This window comes from Triturus cristatus, chromosome 7 (genome assembly GCF_964204655.1).
Source record: "Triturus cristatus chromosome 7, aTriCri1.1, whole genome shotgun sequence".
In the NCBI taxonomy this organism is placed as follows: Eukaryota; Metazoa; Chordata; class Amphibia; order Caudata; family Salamandridae; genus Triturus; species Triturus cristatus.
Window position 1 is genome coordinate 1,372,625,524 of NC_140590.1, and position 17,300 is coordinate 1,372,642,823.

At 43.5% G+C, this 17,300-nt stretch overlaps 1 protein-coding gene across 8 annotated transcripts in view; it reads left to right on the plus strand.

The window, feature by feature from the left end:
* ASIP (agouti signaling protein) overlaps positions 1–17,300 on the plus strand; it is a 1,080,532-nt gene that overhangs the window by 865,367 nt on the left and 197,865 nt on the right. For all 8 annotated transcript variants that reach the window (XM_085619088.1, XM_085619089.1, XM_085619084.1 and 5 more), the window contains one exon: positions 6,126–6,187. In XM_085619088.1, coding sequence (XP_085475214.1) covers positions 6,126–6,187 — 62 coding nt within the window. The remainder of the gene's footprint in view (positions 1–6,125; positions 6,188–17,300) is intronic.

Below are 17,300 nucleotides of genomic sequence, written 5' to 3' on the forward strand. Positions count from 1 at the left end.
CACTTAGACCCCCATAACATTTTGTCCACATAAGGTATCAACACCAAATTGGCGTCCTTTTCTTCCAACATGCTGAGCATTCTAAAGGTAACCAGGGTTCACCACTTTCCCTGGAGGGGATCAAGAAATTTGGCAAAATACAGCAAACTTTTGGGTGTTTAAGAAAAATGGGAAAAAATTGCTGAAGAAGAACGTGTCTGTTTTTCCCCCGCAAATGGTATCAACAAAGTGTATGTGGTGCTAAAATGACCATCTTTGCAGCTTTCAGGACAGGCAGACTTTTGTCAGAAAATCAAAACTTTCTACACAGTTTTGGCATTTTAGGAGGACATAGCCTATTTTTACTATTTTTGTGTTTTCCACCTCCTTCCAGTTAGTGGTAGAAATGGGTATGAAACCAATAAAGGATCCTGATTAGCTATACATTTCTGAAACGTAGATACAATTCTGAATTCAGCAAGGGGTCATTTGTGCAGATCCTTCAAGGCTTTCCTATTTAGTTGAAAAAACAGCCATTTGTGACTATATTTTCACCTGTAACTTCTTCTAGCTATGGTAGATTTTTTAAAGCTATATACCGTTACGTCTGCTGGACCCTTCTGGTTGCGGAGATATATGAAGCATGTAGGTACACTAAGATTCCAAGGTACTCTTAGCCAATAACTGAGTTTCACCTTGCAATGGTTTTTCATTGTGTACTGTAATTCATTTGGTAAAATATAGGAGTGAAAAATAGGTATCAAGGAAACCTATGTATATCTGAAATGGAGTTTAGAAGCAGTGATTGTTTGTGCATCTCTGAATTTGTGGGTACCTATATTAGCATGTGAATTTGATGTTGGGGGATCCACGCAAACCATACCTCCCTGAACTCCTCCTGGCATTTAGTTTTCAGAAATGTCTCGGTTTGGTAGGTTTTCCTAGATGGCCGCTTAGCCCAGGACCAAAAACGCAGGTGCTCCCCCTTTTAAAACCACGTTGTTTTATGATACATAATTATGATGTCTCTACAATATGTTTTGGGCACTTCCCTGTCGCGGGTACTTGGCCCACCCACACAAGTGAGATACCATTTTTATCAGGAGTCCTGGGGGAACGGTGAGTTATAGGAAATTTGTGCGGGCTGGGTGATTCCACAACTTTCCCATACAGAAATGTGAGGAAAAGGAGATTTGTTTACCTAAAATTGCGGTTTGCAGGAGATTTTGGGTAAAAAAACATTGGGGGATCCTTGCGAGTCACACCTCTCTGGACTCCCCGGATGTCTATTTTTCGGAAATGTCTGGGTTTGGTAGGTTTCCCTAGATGGCCGCTGAGCCCGGGACCAAAAACAAAGGTGCCTCCCTTGTAAAAACAGGTTCCCCCCATCTGCACCCCAGGAGGGCAGAAAGACTGTCAATTTTGGGAGGCTGTCACTATAATGCCCATTTAGGGCATCCGCCACCATTAAACTTTAAACACAAACATAATCCCTGGTGCCTAGTGTGCTTTCTACCTCCCCCGGGGGGGGCAGAAAGACTGAATAATACCTGAAACCTTGAGGGGAGCAAAAGCCCTTGCCCAAGGGGCCGCTGTCCTCTCCCTGGTGCCTAGTGTGTGGATTCCTGCTTGGAGATCGCCCTCCTGTGGCTATCCCCAAGCAGGGTTCCACTAGGTAACGGTGCTATTGGAAAGGGGATATTCTCCCCTTTCTAATGACACCTCTTCCATCTGCCTACGTGCTAGGGGGACTGAACTAGCCACACGAGCATTTAGGCAGTGAAAGTAAAATGAGCTAGTCAGTGCATTATACTTTCACTTTCAGTGTAATGACATAGGCGCGCAATGCCCGCTGATCGTCACTACACTGAAAACAAATTGCCTTAGGCAGCTGGGGAAACTCTCTCCCTGCTCCCGACGCTGAACGAAAACAAAAAAGTCCCTCTGCTGTTTTCTACAGAGGGATTTCTGACTGCTGTGCCAAGGTTACATCCTTGGCACAGCATCACTGCATCCGTGGATGTAAATATTACGTCCTCAGCATGGAAGGGGTTAATGAGCAATTATCTTGCACTTCCACCCCCTGCAGGGTGTATTTTCCAATCTTTTTAGCTATGGCAATTGGAAGAATGTGTTAAAAGTACACAGAATGTTGCCTTCTGCTTGTTGGCCCCTTTGTCATCTCCGTTAGCTGTGTAATAGTCTTATTTACACTTGTTGAAGGGGCCTGGCCTCCTTACTATCTCTTTACCCACCCTTTCACAGCATCCTCTTAGTCTGGCTGGCGCCTCGGCAGAGACTAGCATCCTATGCCTTATCGCACCCTGTTTTTTGCCTTGGCATTCGATCAAACCAGTGCCTGTCCTGTTAACTCACTACGAATTATCCGGGGCCCATGCACATCGGAACCCACAGCAGATCTGGGGTGGTCCTATGCCCCACTTTATTTTGTTTTGCAGATTTATTTTTGATTGACCCCTACTTAGTCTGTTATAGCATCTTAGCTAGTTCATCTTTAACAGCCCCTGTCTCTATAATGAGTAGAGGAAATGGGATTCCTCATCCACTGTGAACTATCTGAGGACCTGCACCTGACTTAGAGTCCCATGCAAAGGGTTGCCCCCTTATTGAATTTTTTCTTCTCCGTTTTCCGCTATTATTTGATCTATCCACTGTGAGTGTCCCAGCCGCTCCATCCTTAATCTCGCAGTTTATCCTCAAAGTAGCTTTCTTCCATGTGTCCTGGTCTGCTTTACTTCTGCACTAGATAACAGTAAACAAACACAAGTATATAGTATAAGCAGCAGTGCCAGTGAACCCACGATGTCCGATATCCCCTGGGATTTGCAGTACTGCACGAGTCGGACCCTCCATACAGGTGCGCTCCAGCTCCCACAAAGGCTCTGCCTCGCCACGGCCGAGTCCAGGCCAATATCTGACTCCAGGTCAAGGGTACCCCCAGGATCAGGGAGGTGGGAAGATGATGGCCAGCCTCATGGGGGGACAGATAACATACTTCAGCAGCCGGATGGAAACAGAGTCACCTCCGGGGAGCAGAGAGCTCACGGACGGACATCTGTCATCTATTTAATAAATTATTTGACACCAACATGACAAAAAGATATGCAATTTCACAGATTTAAGGTGAGTATATTACCTAAAACCACAAAGAGCCACTTGCAGGTATTTGGTTGTGTGAGACAGGGTGAAACTCAAAAGTTCAGGTTGACTGCGATGAAGTATGGGCCAGAGACTTGGACTAGCTTAGTCATGCTGTAAAAGTTACCTTCCAAAGTCCAGCATGAAGTGTGCAATTGGAACTGGAGGAGGCCGTAAGAAGCATGGAGAGCATTGTGGATGGTCTACTTTGCAATTCAAGGAACAGGCCAGGCATCACTTATGGTCATTGATGTAGCAGGAAAATCCTGTTGGGTGTTGAGGATGGTCATCACTGAATGTTCATGCTGGCGGTCAATGCAGTATGTCAATGTTGGAGCGTGACAAGTCGGATTCACTGGAGCTTTGCATTGGACCACAAGATCTTGGTGCAAAGAGGCTCATTCACAGTTCTGAAGAACCAAAAATGCAGGATTTCTCTTTTTCTTCAACGAGGAGCTCCACTCATACCACACTAAGGGTCCAGTACCTTGGAGGCACCTCTTGGGGACCATACATTCACTCCAGCAGAAGCTAGCAGGGCTCAGATAGATCCAATTGCAGGTCCAGGCAGGTCCAGTGAGGTGAGTCAGCTGGACAGGTTAGGGAAACCACTGGAGCTTGTTGTGTCCTTGTACACAGAACAGCTCAGAACAGTAGGCCAGCTAACTAGCTCTCAGAGTCACTCAGATAGCCTGGGATGAAGGGTGCAGGTCCAGTCTTCCTTCTTAGACATCAGGGCAGCCGTCAGGCAGCAGGCCAGTCTTCCGCAGCAGGGCAGTCTTTCTTCTGTAGGTTCCCCAGGTTCAGGAATTAACTGAAGAGTGGGTCTCAGTGTCCCATTTTCATACCTGGTGCCCCTTTGAAGAGAGAGAAGGTTCTGAGTTTCCCACCACAAAAGAGCCATGTGTGAGCTGAGCAGTGTCTTTTGAGATGCAAGTGTGGTAGGGGACAGTTTTGCCCACATCTTATCAGGATGGCCCATCCTGACAACACCCATACCCTCTATTGTAATACTGCTAGGGAAAAATACACAAAGGCTAACTACACCTAGTCATGTTACCCAGGATACAGGCTGCTAGCACATTATGGTTAGGACAAGAAAGTGCCAACTTTCTGAAAGTGGCATTTTCAGAATTGTGGCTTAAAAAAGGACTTTAAATTACAATTCCTCAGACACCAAACCAAACATTTATTCCTGCTCCCAAACAAATGTTATTACTTATTAAATGGAATAAGGTAACCAAATGTTATTTTATGGGAAAGGTAGGCCGTAAGAGCTTTTCACTTCCAGGACATGTAAACCTTAAAAGCATACGTCCAACCTTTTTAATAGATTGCATCCTGCCTGCTGGGATTCTTAGGGCCTACTCTAGAGGCAACCTACATATATTAAAAAGGATGGCTTAGGCCTGGAAAAAGGTTTGTATTTCCAGGTTGAAATGGTAATTTAAGGTGTATGCACAAGCTGTAATGGCAGACCGGAGACATGTTTTAAAGAGATTCTTAAGTGGGTGACACAATACTTGCTGCAGGCCTTTTAGTAGCATAAAATGTCCAGACCCTGGTTACCTGTATACCACTTTACTAATGATAGAGAAAAAGGGTGACAGGGTATAAAATGCACTAAGTTGTGTAAAGGCACAGCTGACAGATCAGAATGCTCAAAGGATATATGTGACAGCCACCTGCCGTCACCAGTTGCGTAGAAAAAAGCCCACACGTATAATCATAACAAAGGGTTAATATCCTGAGCAATAATTGTCCAAAGATATCAGAACAGTCCACAGTAGTAGTTGCCACTGAATTCTTCTTCTGTTCTTTATTTTCATATGACACAGTTCAACATAGATATACAGACGAAACACGTGTTGGCTAGAGTCTACATCTATTGAACTGTGTCATATGAAAATAAAGAACAGAAGAAGAATTCTGTGGCAACTACTACTGTGGACTGTTCCAATTACTTTGGACAAATATTGCTCAGGGTATTAACCCTTTGTTATGATTATACGTGTGGGCTTTTTCTACGCAACTGGTGACGGCGGGTGGCTGTCACATATATCCTTTGAGCATTGTATTAACCCTTTGTTACACTTTACTAATGACTTATAAGTAAATTAAATGTGCCAATTGGGTCTACACCTATCTTACCGTGTTTAAAGGAGAGAGAGAGAGCACAAGCACTTTAGCACTGAATAGTAGTGGAAATGTGTGCTGAAACCTAAAGTCAACAAAAACGAATTCAGCAAAACAGCTGGAGTGAAGGCAAAAGGTTTTGGGGAACTACCACCCAAAGGTGCAAGGTCTAACACCTTGTCATTTCTATTGTTAGCATTCTCAGTCTCCGTTCTCTTTCTGTTGTGTCTACCTCGGTTTCTCTCTCACTCACCTCTATGTAACTTTAACTCCCTCTCTCACCCAGTTCTCCCACTATCTCTCTATGTTCTCTACTTCTCATGTCTAACCCTCTTCCTCTTCCTCTGTCTCTTTCTTTCTCCTTCTGATTTTCTCTGTCACTCTCCCATCCCTCTCTCTTCATATATATATATTCCTCTCTCTCTCTCTTATCCACCTTTATATCATTATCTCCTCACTGTCCCTCTCTCTGTAATAAATCCAGAGACGTTTATTATAAATAAGACTTTATTGAGACCTAAAACAATTGAGTAATGATGGTACAATACAAATGGTTTAAATTAGATTTGAGCCTAAGTGACATGTGATTATATAAAACTTCATTTAATCTCAATAGGTAGCCAGTGGGTCTAATTTTATGGTTGCCAGGCTCAGAAATTGAACTCCATATTTTTGCCTGCCGACCCTAACTAGGTTGGTCATAAGCGTGACTTCCTTTGCAGCATATCCAAGCAGATACGAATCTACATTGTCTCATGGGCAAGCATGGGGTTGCAGGGAAGGTATCTACACATTCTTTGTGTTTCAAACTCAACCTGTTACATTTTGCATAACTTTATTTTTATTTTCAGAATTAACCAAAACTTCACGAAGGATGAGCAGGTCCGAGGCAGAGAAGATGAAATTGTCTAAGGTAAAATACCCTTTGTTTAAATATATCTGGTATAAAACAATTATATATTTAAATGTCCTTAAATGCACATAACTTTCTTTTTCTGAATAGGATACCTTTTTCAAATCCAAATCCATCGACTGTATCCTTGGTCAGTTGACACCTAGGGCTGCAATGGCTACCTGATGACGTAGACTCATGAAATGTTCACACATTTCCAGATGTAAACACAACCATTTTGTTTATGTGTTATTTTTCAGTTTTATTTTTCAGTTTTATAAAGTGTTCCATCACCAAGAGGCATTAGGGCAGTTTAACTGTAGCCAGGAGTTACAGGAGCATAAACACTGAGGTGGGGATAGTAAGAAAAGGACAACAGATTAGAACATTCACAAGTTTGGTGTAGAAAGTTCTGAGAAGTTAGTTGAGGCAGAAGGGTGGTTAGATTGCCTTATGTGGTTTTTGTTTGCATCGTTGTTGAAAACCCTTTACTAGCAATTTTCCTTTACAAGCTAGTTTACAAGAAGTAAAAATTCATGATGTGAAACATATTTTCAACTATGGTGCAGTTTTGAAGATGCAAGTCCATTATGTACTTGACACCGAGTCCCTTATATTTCTGCTTACAAAAATCAAGATATCTGATGGCACTCCTCTGAAAAAAACAAAAAAAAACTATCTCCATTTAGCAAGGAATGGAACTTGAACCAAAAATTGTTAAAAAATGTATAGAAAATATATGGCAATGTTTTAAAATAGTACAAAAATGTAAATACATTTAATAAGAAAAAATAAATAATTATGTAAAGTATAATGTGAATAGTGCTATAAAAACAATACATATCATAATATCATCATCATCATCAGAAAACTGTATTCGGTTTGGATTAAAACCATAAAAGTACACACACAGTTCCATGGTGTATAAAATACATTGTGATGACGGTGTTACATTTAATACACTAAAACGCTAGTAGGAGATATAAAGTATGATGCAGTTCATAAAATACATTTATGGCATGACATGCTAAAGTGCATAGTGGTAATGGTGTGATCTCTCTAATGGTAAATTGCTATTTCTTCAGAATCATAATAATCTATTAAAATGCTATTATAATTTTTTTTTAATTCAGCGAGGCCAAAGGAAATTAAAGTCAATAGGTACCCTTGCCCTAGTGAAATGGTCCGATGAATGGAAATGAAAGAAAGCAGGGATATTAAAAGTTTCATATAGACAAAAGGGTACAAATCAAGCAGGTTTACCTCTAGACTTTTATAACAAAAACCTCTACCTGGGGTCTGCTATGTTTCTAAAAAAAGTAGAGTGACCGGCCTACATGTGACATAACTTTTGAAAGATAGTCAATACAAAGCATAAAAAATATAAAAAATGGCAAATCCAACATCACCATTCTAAAACCTTAGTATAAATAGGACACTGTTGCTGGCCTACACGGTTCCAACCCCTAGAAATTGGCTTCTAGTTTCAAGAATATAATATTTGTCTGATCCAATCCAAGATTACTTTTTCTAGTTATAAAAGACCATAAAAGCACATGTGTTATCATAGTCGATAACATTTCTAGGTGGCATACATGTTCTAAGAGCCTTTTGGGTCCTAGTGTTTACAGTTGGGCTGAGCTTGACGGTTCTCGTCCAGAGCCAAAGGTTGCCAGTCACCATGATAAAAGAAAAGGAAGTAAACAGCCCTGAAAAAAAATACAAGAATTGAAATTTGAGGAGTAGAGCAGGGGACCAGCAGAGACTATTCAAGGCATCAGCCCTGATTGCCCAGCTCCACTTTAGGTATGGACACAGCACACACAGTAGATGTTCCAGTTTCAGTGCAAAGCAACCGGAGTGACGAACAATACTACCTATATCCCATCTACAGATCTGGATGGTCCACTTTTTCCTAGGACGAATGTAGCCTGGGCAAAAAAAAAGGAAATTTGGTAGAGACTCTTCAGCCTACTGGTATTTAGGACATGTAGTATTAACACTAGTATTGGAGTGCCAATTTAAGGTAAAGAATAAAAGAGGCAGAGTGCCATACTGCAATAAATGTCTAGCTCCTGGGTCCGGCAACTAATCAAGAAAGGGCTCAAATTCTGTGTGGGTTTAAATTGCAGAAAGGCGCCTGTGAGGGAGCCGAATATTGCCCATTTCATGTCTTTTTCCCCCATCCATTTCCAAAAAGAGTTGTTCAGTAGTTTCCTTGAAAGAGGAGTGGAACCATCATCCCAATAATCACCCAAGCCAGTTTCCATCAGGAAATCTTTCACAAAGACCAATCATTTAATGGTGCGAGATTTATCTAAGGCCACAATATCCTGAAAAGCTTGATAATAATCAAAAAGTGCAGAGGTGTGCTTAAGTTCACCCCAAAAAAGCAGACGCTGTAGCTTAGCTTTGGAGGCCACTTTCTCAAGGCCAAGATCACGTAACAAGGGTACTAGTGGGGTGCTCTTGGGTAGATTAACTAGGGTGCGCAGAAAAGTGTTTCAGCCGTACTGAATTCCGTTAGATTTGTGCATCCCCAAATCTCTAATCCATAGAGCGTGCCAGCCTCTGCCTTGGCCCTATAAACCATTACGAAGGGTAAAACACACTTGGTTGTGGCGAGCTTAAAAGGTCTAAGGATGGTTGCAGCGTGCTGTGACAGGTTTAGGGCACTTTTCTTGACTTGAATGGACCAGGACATATTTTTGAATAACATGACTTCAGGTAATTAAAAGCCATAACACCATCTCGCCATCAAGGGTAATGAAACCAGTTAAAGACCTGTGGGGGCTGATGGCCATAAATTTAGTTTTGGTGTGATTAATCGCCAGCCCTCATTCATGGCAAAACTCTCCAAATCTATTGACCAATGTTTGAGGGCCTCTCAGTGTCTTATAAATTGAGGGCGTATCGACAGCAAATAGGAGCAGGGAGATCTTCCCACCTGCCAACTTGGATGCCTCACTCATACAGTCTTCCAGAAATGCAACCACACCGTTTAGATAGAGAGAAAACAGCATGGGAGCGAGGACGCATCCCTGGCGTATGCCCTTGTGTACTCCTATCTTGTCTGTTAATTCACCCTTGGGGCCCCAGCGAACCTGTGCATATGATCGCTGGTTTAACTGACTAATAATGTCCAGGAGGGCTAGTAGCATCTTGCTGGTTTTTAGGACTTCCCACAAAAAGCGATGAAGCGCGCGCTACGAAATTCGTTTTATTTATTTAATTGTTTACTTACCGGTAATTATCCATATTCAGGTTTTTAGAACCCCCCGCCCCGCCTTACCGCCCCACGGAACTCCCTCCACGGGCCGCGGCTGTTTGGCCCTAAAGTGGTGACTTCTACTATTCCCATTCAAACCTAAACCAAGTTAGGGAATGCTTTGGACACCATAGGTTTAAAATGTACTATTCCCACTCCAATCTAAACTATTTTTAGGAAGGTGATGAACTCTAAAAGGGTGATAATTACTATTCCCACTCCAATCTAAACCATTTACGACATTTTGGCATGATGCATTTCAGCGCTCCAGCGCCTTCCTCAGATGCCCCTACAAACACGGCACAGTTACACCTACACCTTTTTAAACCTCCTGCTGCGCTCCCATTGGTTGGGGAGCTCCACCCCACGATCACCTGACAACACGCCCACTGTAGTTTGGATACATGAACTACAGATCCCAGAGTTGGGTCCCCACTGACGTTCAAGCCCCTCGTGCAGACACCAGGCGGGCCATGGGACGGGATACAATGATTCCCGCCACCTCGTGAAGTCACAAGCTGCTCCCGGCAGAAGCCCTGTCCCACGTCTGTACTTCGAGGCGGGCCGGAGTAACCAAATCCTTGGTGCAAGTAGAAAACAGCGTCAGCTGAACCAGCGATGCTCCGGCCACTAAACAGAACGGGGCCTCTTAAGCACACCACTGGCAGCGTGCGAAAAATCCAAACAATAGCCCTCCATTGAAGAGCAGCAAGAGGCCACACAGGGAATCCTGTCAGAAGCCTTTTAATAGGACATTTTGGCATGATGCATTTCAGTGCTCCAGCGCCTTCCTTAGATGCCCCTACAAACACAGCACAGTTACACCCACACCCTTTGAAACCGCCTGTTGCACTCCCATTGGTTGGGGAGCTCCACCCCACGATCACCTGACGACACGCCCACTGTAGTTTGGATACATGAACTACAGATCCCAGAGTTCACATTGTCGGGATGGGATGTGCTGGGGGGAAAAATACCTAAATATCCTTGACACCGGGGTAAGGTGTGCAATGTCCAGATGGGTGGCCCTGTGTTAGAAAAAATTTCCTTGGGCTTCCTTGGGTCCCCACTGACGTTCAAGCCCCTCGTGCAGACAACAGGCGGGCCATGGGACGGGATACAATGATTCCCGCCACCTCGTGAAGTCACGAGCTGCTCCCGGCAGAAGCTTTGTCCCACGTCTGTACTTTGAGGTGGGCCGGAGTAACCAAATCCTTGGTGCAAGTAGAAAACAGCATCAGCTGAACCAGCGATGCTCCGGTCACTAAACAGAATGAGGCCTCTAAAGCAAGCCACCGGCAGCGTGAGAAAAATCTAAAGAATACCCCTCCATTGTAGAGCAGCAAGAGGCCACACGGGGGAATCCTGTCAGAAGCCTTTTAATAGGACATTTTGGCATGATGCATTTCGGCGCTCCAGCGCCTTCCTCAGATGCCCCTACAAACACAGCACAGTTACACCCACACCTTTTTAAACCTCCTGCTGTGCTCCCATTGGTTGGGGAGCTCCACCCCACGATCATCTGACGACACGGCCACTGTAGTTTGGATACATGAACTACATATCCCAGAGTTCACATTGTCGGGATGGGATGTGCTGGGGGAAAAAAGACCCAAAAAGTCTTGACACACGGGTTAAGGTGGGCAATGTCCAGATGGGTGGCCCTGTGTTAGCAAACATTTCCTTGGGCTTCCTTGGGTCCCCACTGATGTTCAAGCCCCTCGTGTAGACAACAGGCGGGCCATGGGACTGGATACAATGATTCCCGCCACCTCGTGAAGTCACGAGCTGCTCCCGGCAGAAGCCCTGTCCCACATCTGTACTTTGAGGTGGGCCGGAGTAACCAAATCCTTGGTGCAAGTAGAAAACAGCGTCAGCTGAACCAGCGATGCTCCGGCCACTAAACAGAACAGTGCCTCTTAAGCACGCCACTGACAGCGTACGAAAAATCCAAACAATACCCCTCCATTGTATAGCAGCAAGAGGCCACATGGGGGAATCCTGTCAGAAGCCTTTCAATACGACATTTTGGCATGATGCATTTCGGAGCTCCAGCGCCTTCCTCAGATGCCCCTACAAACACGGCACAGAGACACCTACACCTTTTTAAACCTCCTGCTGCGCTCCCATTGGTTGGGGAGCTCCACCCCACAATCACCTGACGACACGCCCACTGTAGTTTGGATACATGAACTACAGATCCCAGAGTTCACATTGTCGGGATGGTGTGTGCTGGGGGGGAAAAAAGACCCAAATAGTCTTGATACCAGGGGTAAGGTGTGCAATGTCCACATGGATGGCCCTGTGTTAAAAAAAATTTCCTTGGGTTTCTTGGGTCCCCACTGACGTTCAAGCCCCTCGTGCAGACAACAGGCGGGCCATGGGACGGGATATAATGATTCCCGCCACCTCGTGAAGTCATGAGCTGCTCCCGGCAGAAGCCCTGTCCCACATCTGTACTTTGAGGTGGGCCGGAGTAACCAAATCCTTGGTGCAAGTAGAAAACAGCGTCAGCTGAACCAGCGATGCTCCGGCCACTAAACAGAACAGTGCCTCTTAAGCACGCCACTGACAGCGTACGAAAAATCCAAACAATACCCCTCCATTGTATAGCAGCAAGAGGCCACATGGGGAATCCTGTCAGAAGCCTTTCAATACGACATTTTGGCATGATGCATTTCGGCGCTCCAGCGCCTTCCTCAGATGCCCCTACAAACACGGCACAGAGACACCTACACCTTTTTAAACCTCCTGCTGCGCTCCCATTGGTTGGGGAGCTCCACCCCACGATCACCTGACGACATACCCACTGTAGTTTGGATACTTGAACTACAGATCCCAGAGTTCACATTGTCGGGATGGTGTGTGCTGGGGGGGAAAAAAGACCTAAATAGTCTTGATACCAGGGGTAAGGTGTGCAATGTCCACATGGATGGCCCTGTGTTAGAAAAAATTTCCTTGGGCTTCCTTGGGTCCCCACTGACGTTCAAGCCCCTCGTGCAGACAACAGGCAGGCCATGGGACGGGATACAATGATTCCCGCCACCTCGTGAAGTCACGAGCTGCTCCCGGCAGAAGCCCTGTCCCACGTCTGTACTTTATATATATATCATCTACTGGCGGTCGCCAGTTGATGGTTATAGTTAGAAGCTAGTTTCCATTTGAAAAGCATTTTTTGATGTGCTTATAACTTTGGCGTCGTTTGACGAATCTTTACGACATTTTCCAAAAAGTTCCTCTTTTCAGATGAGCTCCTATCTTGAAAGTTTGGGGGTGATTCATCAAGGGGGGGTTGAGAAAAAAGGGGGGTCCCAAAACGTGTTTTCTCCATGTAATTCGCATATGAAAATTTAGACAAGATTACAGGTCAAACTGCTGAACAGAGTTACGCCAAATTTGGCAGGAAGAAAGGTCTTGGTCCAGAAAGCATGCTTTTGTTGAAATGGTGTAAATCCGTTCAGTAGTTTTTGAGATATTAAAGGAATATATATATATATATATATATATATATATATATATATATATATATATATATATATATATATTCACTGAAAAAACCATAGGTTTCACACATGTTATAGTTAGCGGAAATTTTACTGATAAAAAACCAATGAAATTGCCCCGTTATAGTTAGTGCTGGCAACTATAACTCACGCGACCGCAATCCTCTGCTGATGCTAATACTGTATTTAGACACTTATTTGCCCATGTCTTCTTCCATACATTTTTAGCTATACATATATTACAAATATTTTTTTTTATAAAGACACATATGTCATCAGCAGAAGATTGCGGTCGCGTGAGTTATAGTTGCCAGCACTAACTATAACGGGGCAATTTCATTGGTTTTTTATCAGTAAAATTCCGCTAACTATAACATGTGTGAAACCTATGGTTTTTTCAGTGAATTTGCAAGGTTTTTTAAATGCTAATTCCTAACTATAACGTGTGTGAAACCAATGGTTTTTTCAGTGAATTTGTACGGTTTTTTAAATGCTAAGTTACTTTACGCCATTCGAGGCGTGCGCGCCCACTTAACGCAGTGCGTTCCGTGCACGGTTTTTATCAACTTTAATAAGCCCTGTACATTTGGTGGCCTTCGGCCACCAAAAGCACAGGGGGTGGGGTCAATGTGGATAGTGTTTTTTTTATTTCGATTTTATAATTTCATGTTGCCAAAATATAGTTTTTTTACTGATGCAATAAGCCCTGTACATTTGGTGGCCTACGGCCACCAAAAGCACAGGGGGTGGGGTAAGTGTGGATAGTGTTTTTTTTATTTCTATTTTTTACCGTACGCTTACGGTAAGCGTACGGTAAGCGTACTCGGCGAAATTGCCGAAAAAAAAATAAAAACGTTTTTGCTCTTGGGGGATGTTTGGGGACTCCCTCAACATGACTATGTGGGAGGGAGTTGTCAAAACAGCCCCGTAACATGTTTTTGGGCATCATGTTTGATAAATAACACTCAGTGCGAGAGACAAAATGGCGGACGCCGCTTCCTGGTTTCGGCCGATTCGAATGTTTACTAAGATCTAAGAGCCAATCAGAATCGCGCTCGCGCACGCCACCGTACGCGTACGGTAAGCGTACGGTAAGCGTACCGTAAGCGGGCTCAGATATATATATTGATTTAAAGGCTATTTTCTCAGAATCTACTGAACAGATTTACACCAAACCTACAAAAGGCACTTCCTTGACATAGGGACTACCTCTCTGCCAAATTTCTAGTAATTCTGTTCAGCCGTTCGGGCTGTAGCTCTGTCTAAAGGTCCTATGGAAAAATGCATGGGAAAAACGCGTTTTGGGACCCCCCTTTTATCTCAGCCCCCGCTTGACGAATCCCCCCGAGACTTTCAGGGTAGGAGCGGAGCGTAGCGCCCCACCTATTTTGAGAAATTCGCGAGGATTCATCGACCGGCGCCAAAGTTATTCAAAATAGAATGTTGCGGATTTCCTATGGAAAAGGGGTCCTAACTATAACTACCTACTGGCGACCGCCAGTAGGTAATATATATATATATATATATATATTTATATATATATATATATATATGTATATATATATCTGGGCGGAGCCTAACTCCCGAGCACAAGCTTGCCTCTGATTGCCTGCTAACACTTCAAACCAGGACGTGTTAGCAGCCATCTTGTGCCTCGCATCAAATGAAAATAAAACAAAGGTCCAGGGGGCAATTTAATATACCGGAGCTCTGTCTGTGCGAGATACCCCTTTCACGCTCCCTCTCCCCACATCACCAGCTTGCAGCTATGCCTTTAGAAGCCTGTCCATTGGCTCGCAACTCTCTACCTCTGCGAGCCAGTACGCTGCTGTGCCTTTGCGAGCGGACGGCCCATATCTCTCCCTCTGCGAGTCGAGCCCATTTGCCGCAGCTCTCCCTTTTCGAGCCTGGGTGCGAACTGTTGAAACTAAGAACTGATGGCAGCCATTTTGTGACTGAGTTGAAAGGCGTAGGGCAGAAAAAAAGAGAATAATTGTATAAGAGGGTATAGTAGGAACACTGTGGTCTTAGTTTAAGCAGTCTGTACGGTGTAGAGGGAGTATTGCAGCAAGGTTGCGTAGGGTCCAGAAATCTCGTCGGGAAAACAATACGCCGTATTGTGGCAAGCAGTGTGTAGGGTGCACACACAGGTAGTGTGAATGTTCGGTATTGCGGCAATGTTCAGTAGGCTGTGTAACGGTGCACACACAGGTAGTGTGAATGTGCGGTATTGCGGCAATGTTCAGTAGGCTGTGTAAATCATATCAGGAAATAACAATGCGCCGTATTGCAGCTTTCCTTTAATATAATGCACAGTGATGTTTACTTATAATGCGGTGTTCACTTTTATCACGGACAGTGTCACTTTCTTAGACAAAATGTAATATTATGTGGGAGGGCGTGTTCTGTTCCTGTGCCCGGAACAAAATTAAAGTTTAATTGGCTGAGGTGTTCCAACAACGAGCTCAATGTTCATTGGCTGCGAACCATTGAAATTAGAAGTGTTGCCAGACATTTCCTCCCTGTCCGTGGAGTAGCAGGGACATCTGATTGGCTGACGTGTTCCAAGCAGGGTCATCCCAAGCCTAATGATCATTGGCTGTGAACCATTGAAAGTAGAAGTGTTGCCAACCATTCCCCCCCCTCCACGGAGCATCAGGGACATCTGATTGGGTAACGTGTTCCAAGCAGGACCTTCCCAAGCTTAATGTTCATTGGCTGTAAACCATTGAAAGTAGAAGTGTTGGCAATGATTCCCTCCCCCTCTGCTGAACACCATGGACATTTTATTGGCTACAGTGTTCCGAGTACAAGTTTGCTCATTATTGGCTGGGAACAGTTCACTGTTGTGAACCATTTTGTGACGCACTTCAATGGAGTACAGGAAAACAAAGTAGTAGCGGGCAGGGTAGGAACACTATTAACTCAATATATTTTAAGGGCCATGTATATAATTGGCGTGGGGTGTACAAATCACTGCAGCAAAATAACAGAGGGTGTTGCGGTCTTCTTTTTATTGAGTTAAAAGGTGGGATAATTCCCAGGAGCACTATTTACTTATAATGTGGTGTTTACTTTTCTGACGGAGAGCTGTGGTTGTGCAGCAAAAATTTCACTCTAGGTTTGAAACAGTTTTTAGTAAGCAATTACAAATATACTTTCTTCGGAAACTGAAACTTTATATATCAAAGGGGTGACAAATAAAAACACAATTCATAAAATATCCCTTAAGCGTGGCCACACCCTCCCTTTTTTCTGCTATAGTTTGTAAAAGTGTTGCCCCATATTCTTGATATTATAAGAGGGCATGAGTTACTTTTAGATAAAGTAGAAAAGAAGTGCTACAAGAAACACGCCCGCACTACATCATCTCAGGTCAAACAATAACAAGTAAAAACAGTTAAACATAATGACTTTATATTACATACAAATGTACGCTTTATCATTTTTAAAAATTTCTATTCTGAAGTATTTGGGAAAGTTCTGTCGTAGTGCTTAGAGGTTGCTCACTGCTCCGCTTACACATCACGTAATCCTTTAAGAACATATAGGATGGTAGCATAATAATATACACTACTGGTCTTATATATTCTATAAGGAGAAGGAGAATTGGAAACGCAACAGAGAAAAATAGAAATACCCAAAAAGATCCAGAAATGTAGGGTTTATGAAAGGTATTCACTAAGAAAGTATGCAAACTGTCTGTTTTTTTAACTGCAATTTCGAAAAATATTCTTACTGTAAAAATATCGGATCAAGTAAGTTATAAAGGTCAGTAAGCTGTATTTCAGATGGTTTAATCCTGGCGGCGACAAATCTCCACTTCCTGTTGTATGGAAATATGACACTCTATTACAATATACAGAGTGTCACTGTTGTTACACAAAAAGGAAAAGGAGCATAAACTCATGGATACAAAAGAAGATCAATAACGAAATACTTTTCAGCAATGAATATGTTTAGAGATTCTTTTCTCCTGGACTTCGAAATCTTTCATCTTCGCGCCAACGGGTCATAAACTCCTCTGAGATCACAATGACTGTTAATATTATATTCACAGTATATGATCCCAAGGGGGAAACAGAGTTTGAACCAGAAGGTGCTGACGTTACATATAAATCTTTAGTATTCACGCCGACGGGTCATCAACTCCTCTGAGATCATAATGTGTGGTTATTATTATATATATACTCACACTATATGATCCCAAGGGAGAAACAGACTGAGACCAAGAGGCTGCTGACGTTACATATAAATCTTTATTGTTCGCGTCGACGGTTCATAAACTCCTCTGAGATCATAATGACTGTGAATATTATAATATACATATTCACAGTATATGATTCCAAAGGGGGAAACAGAG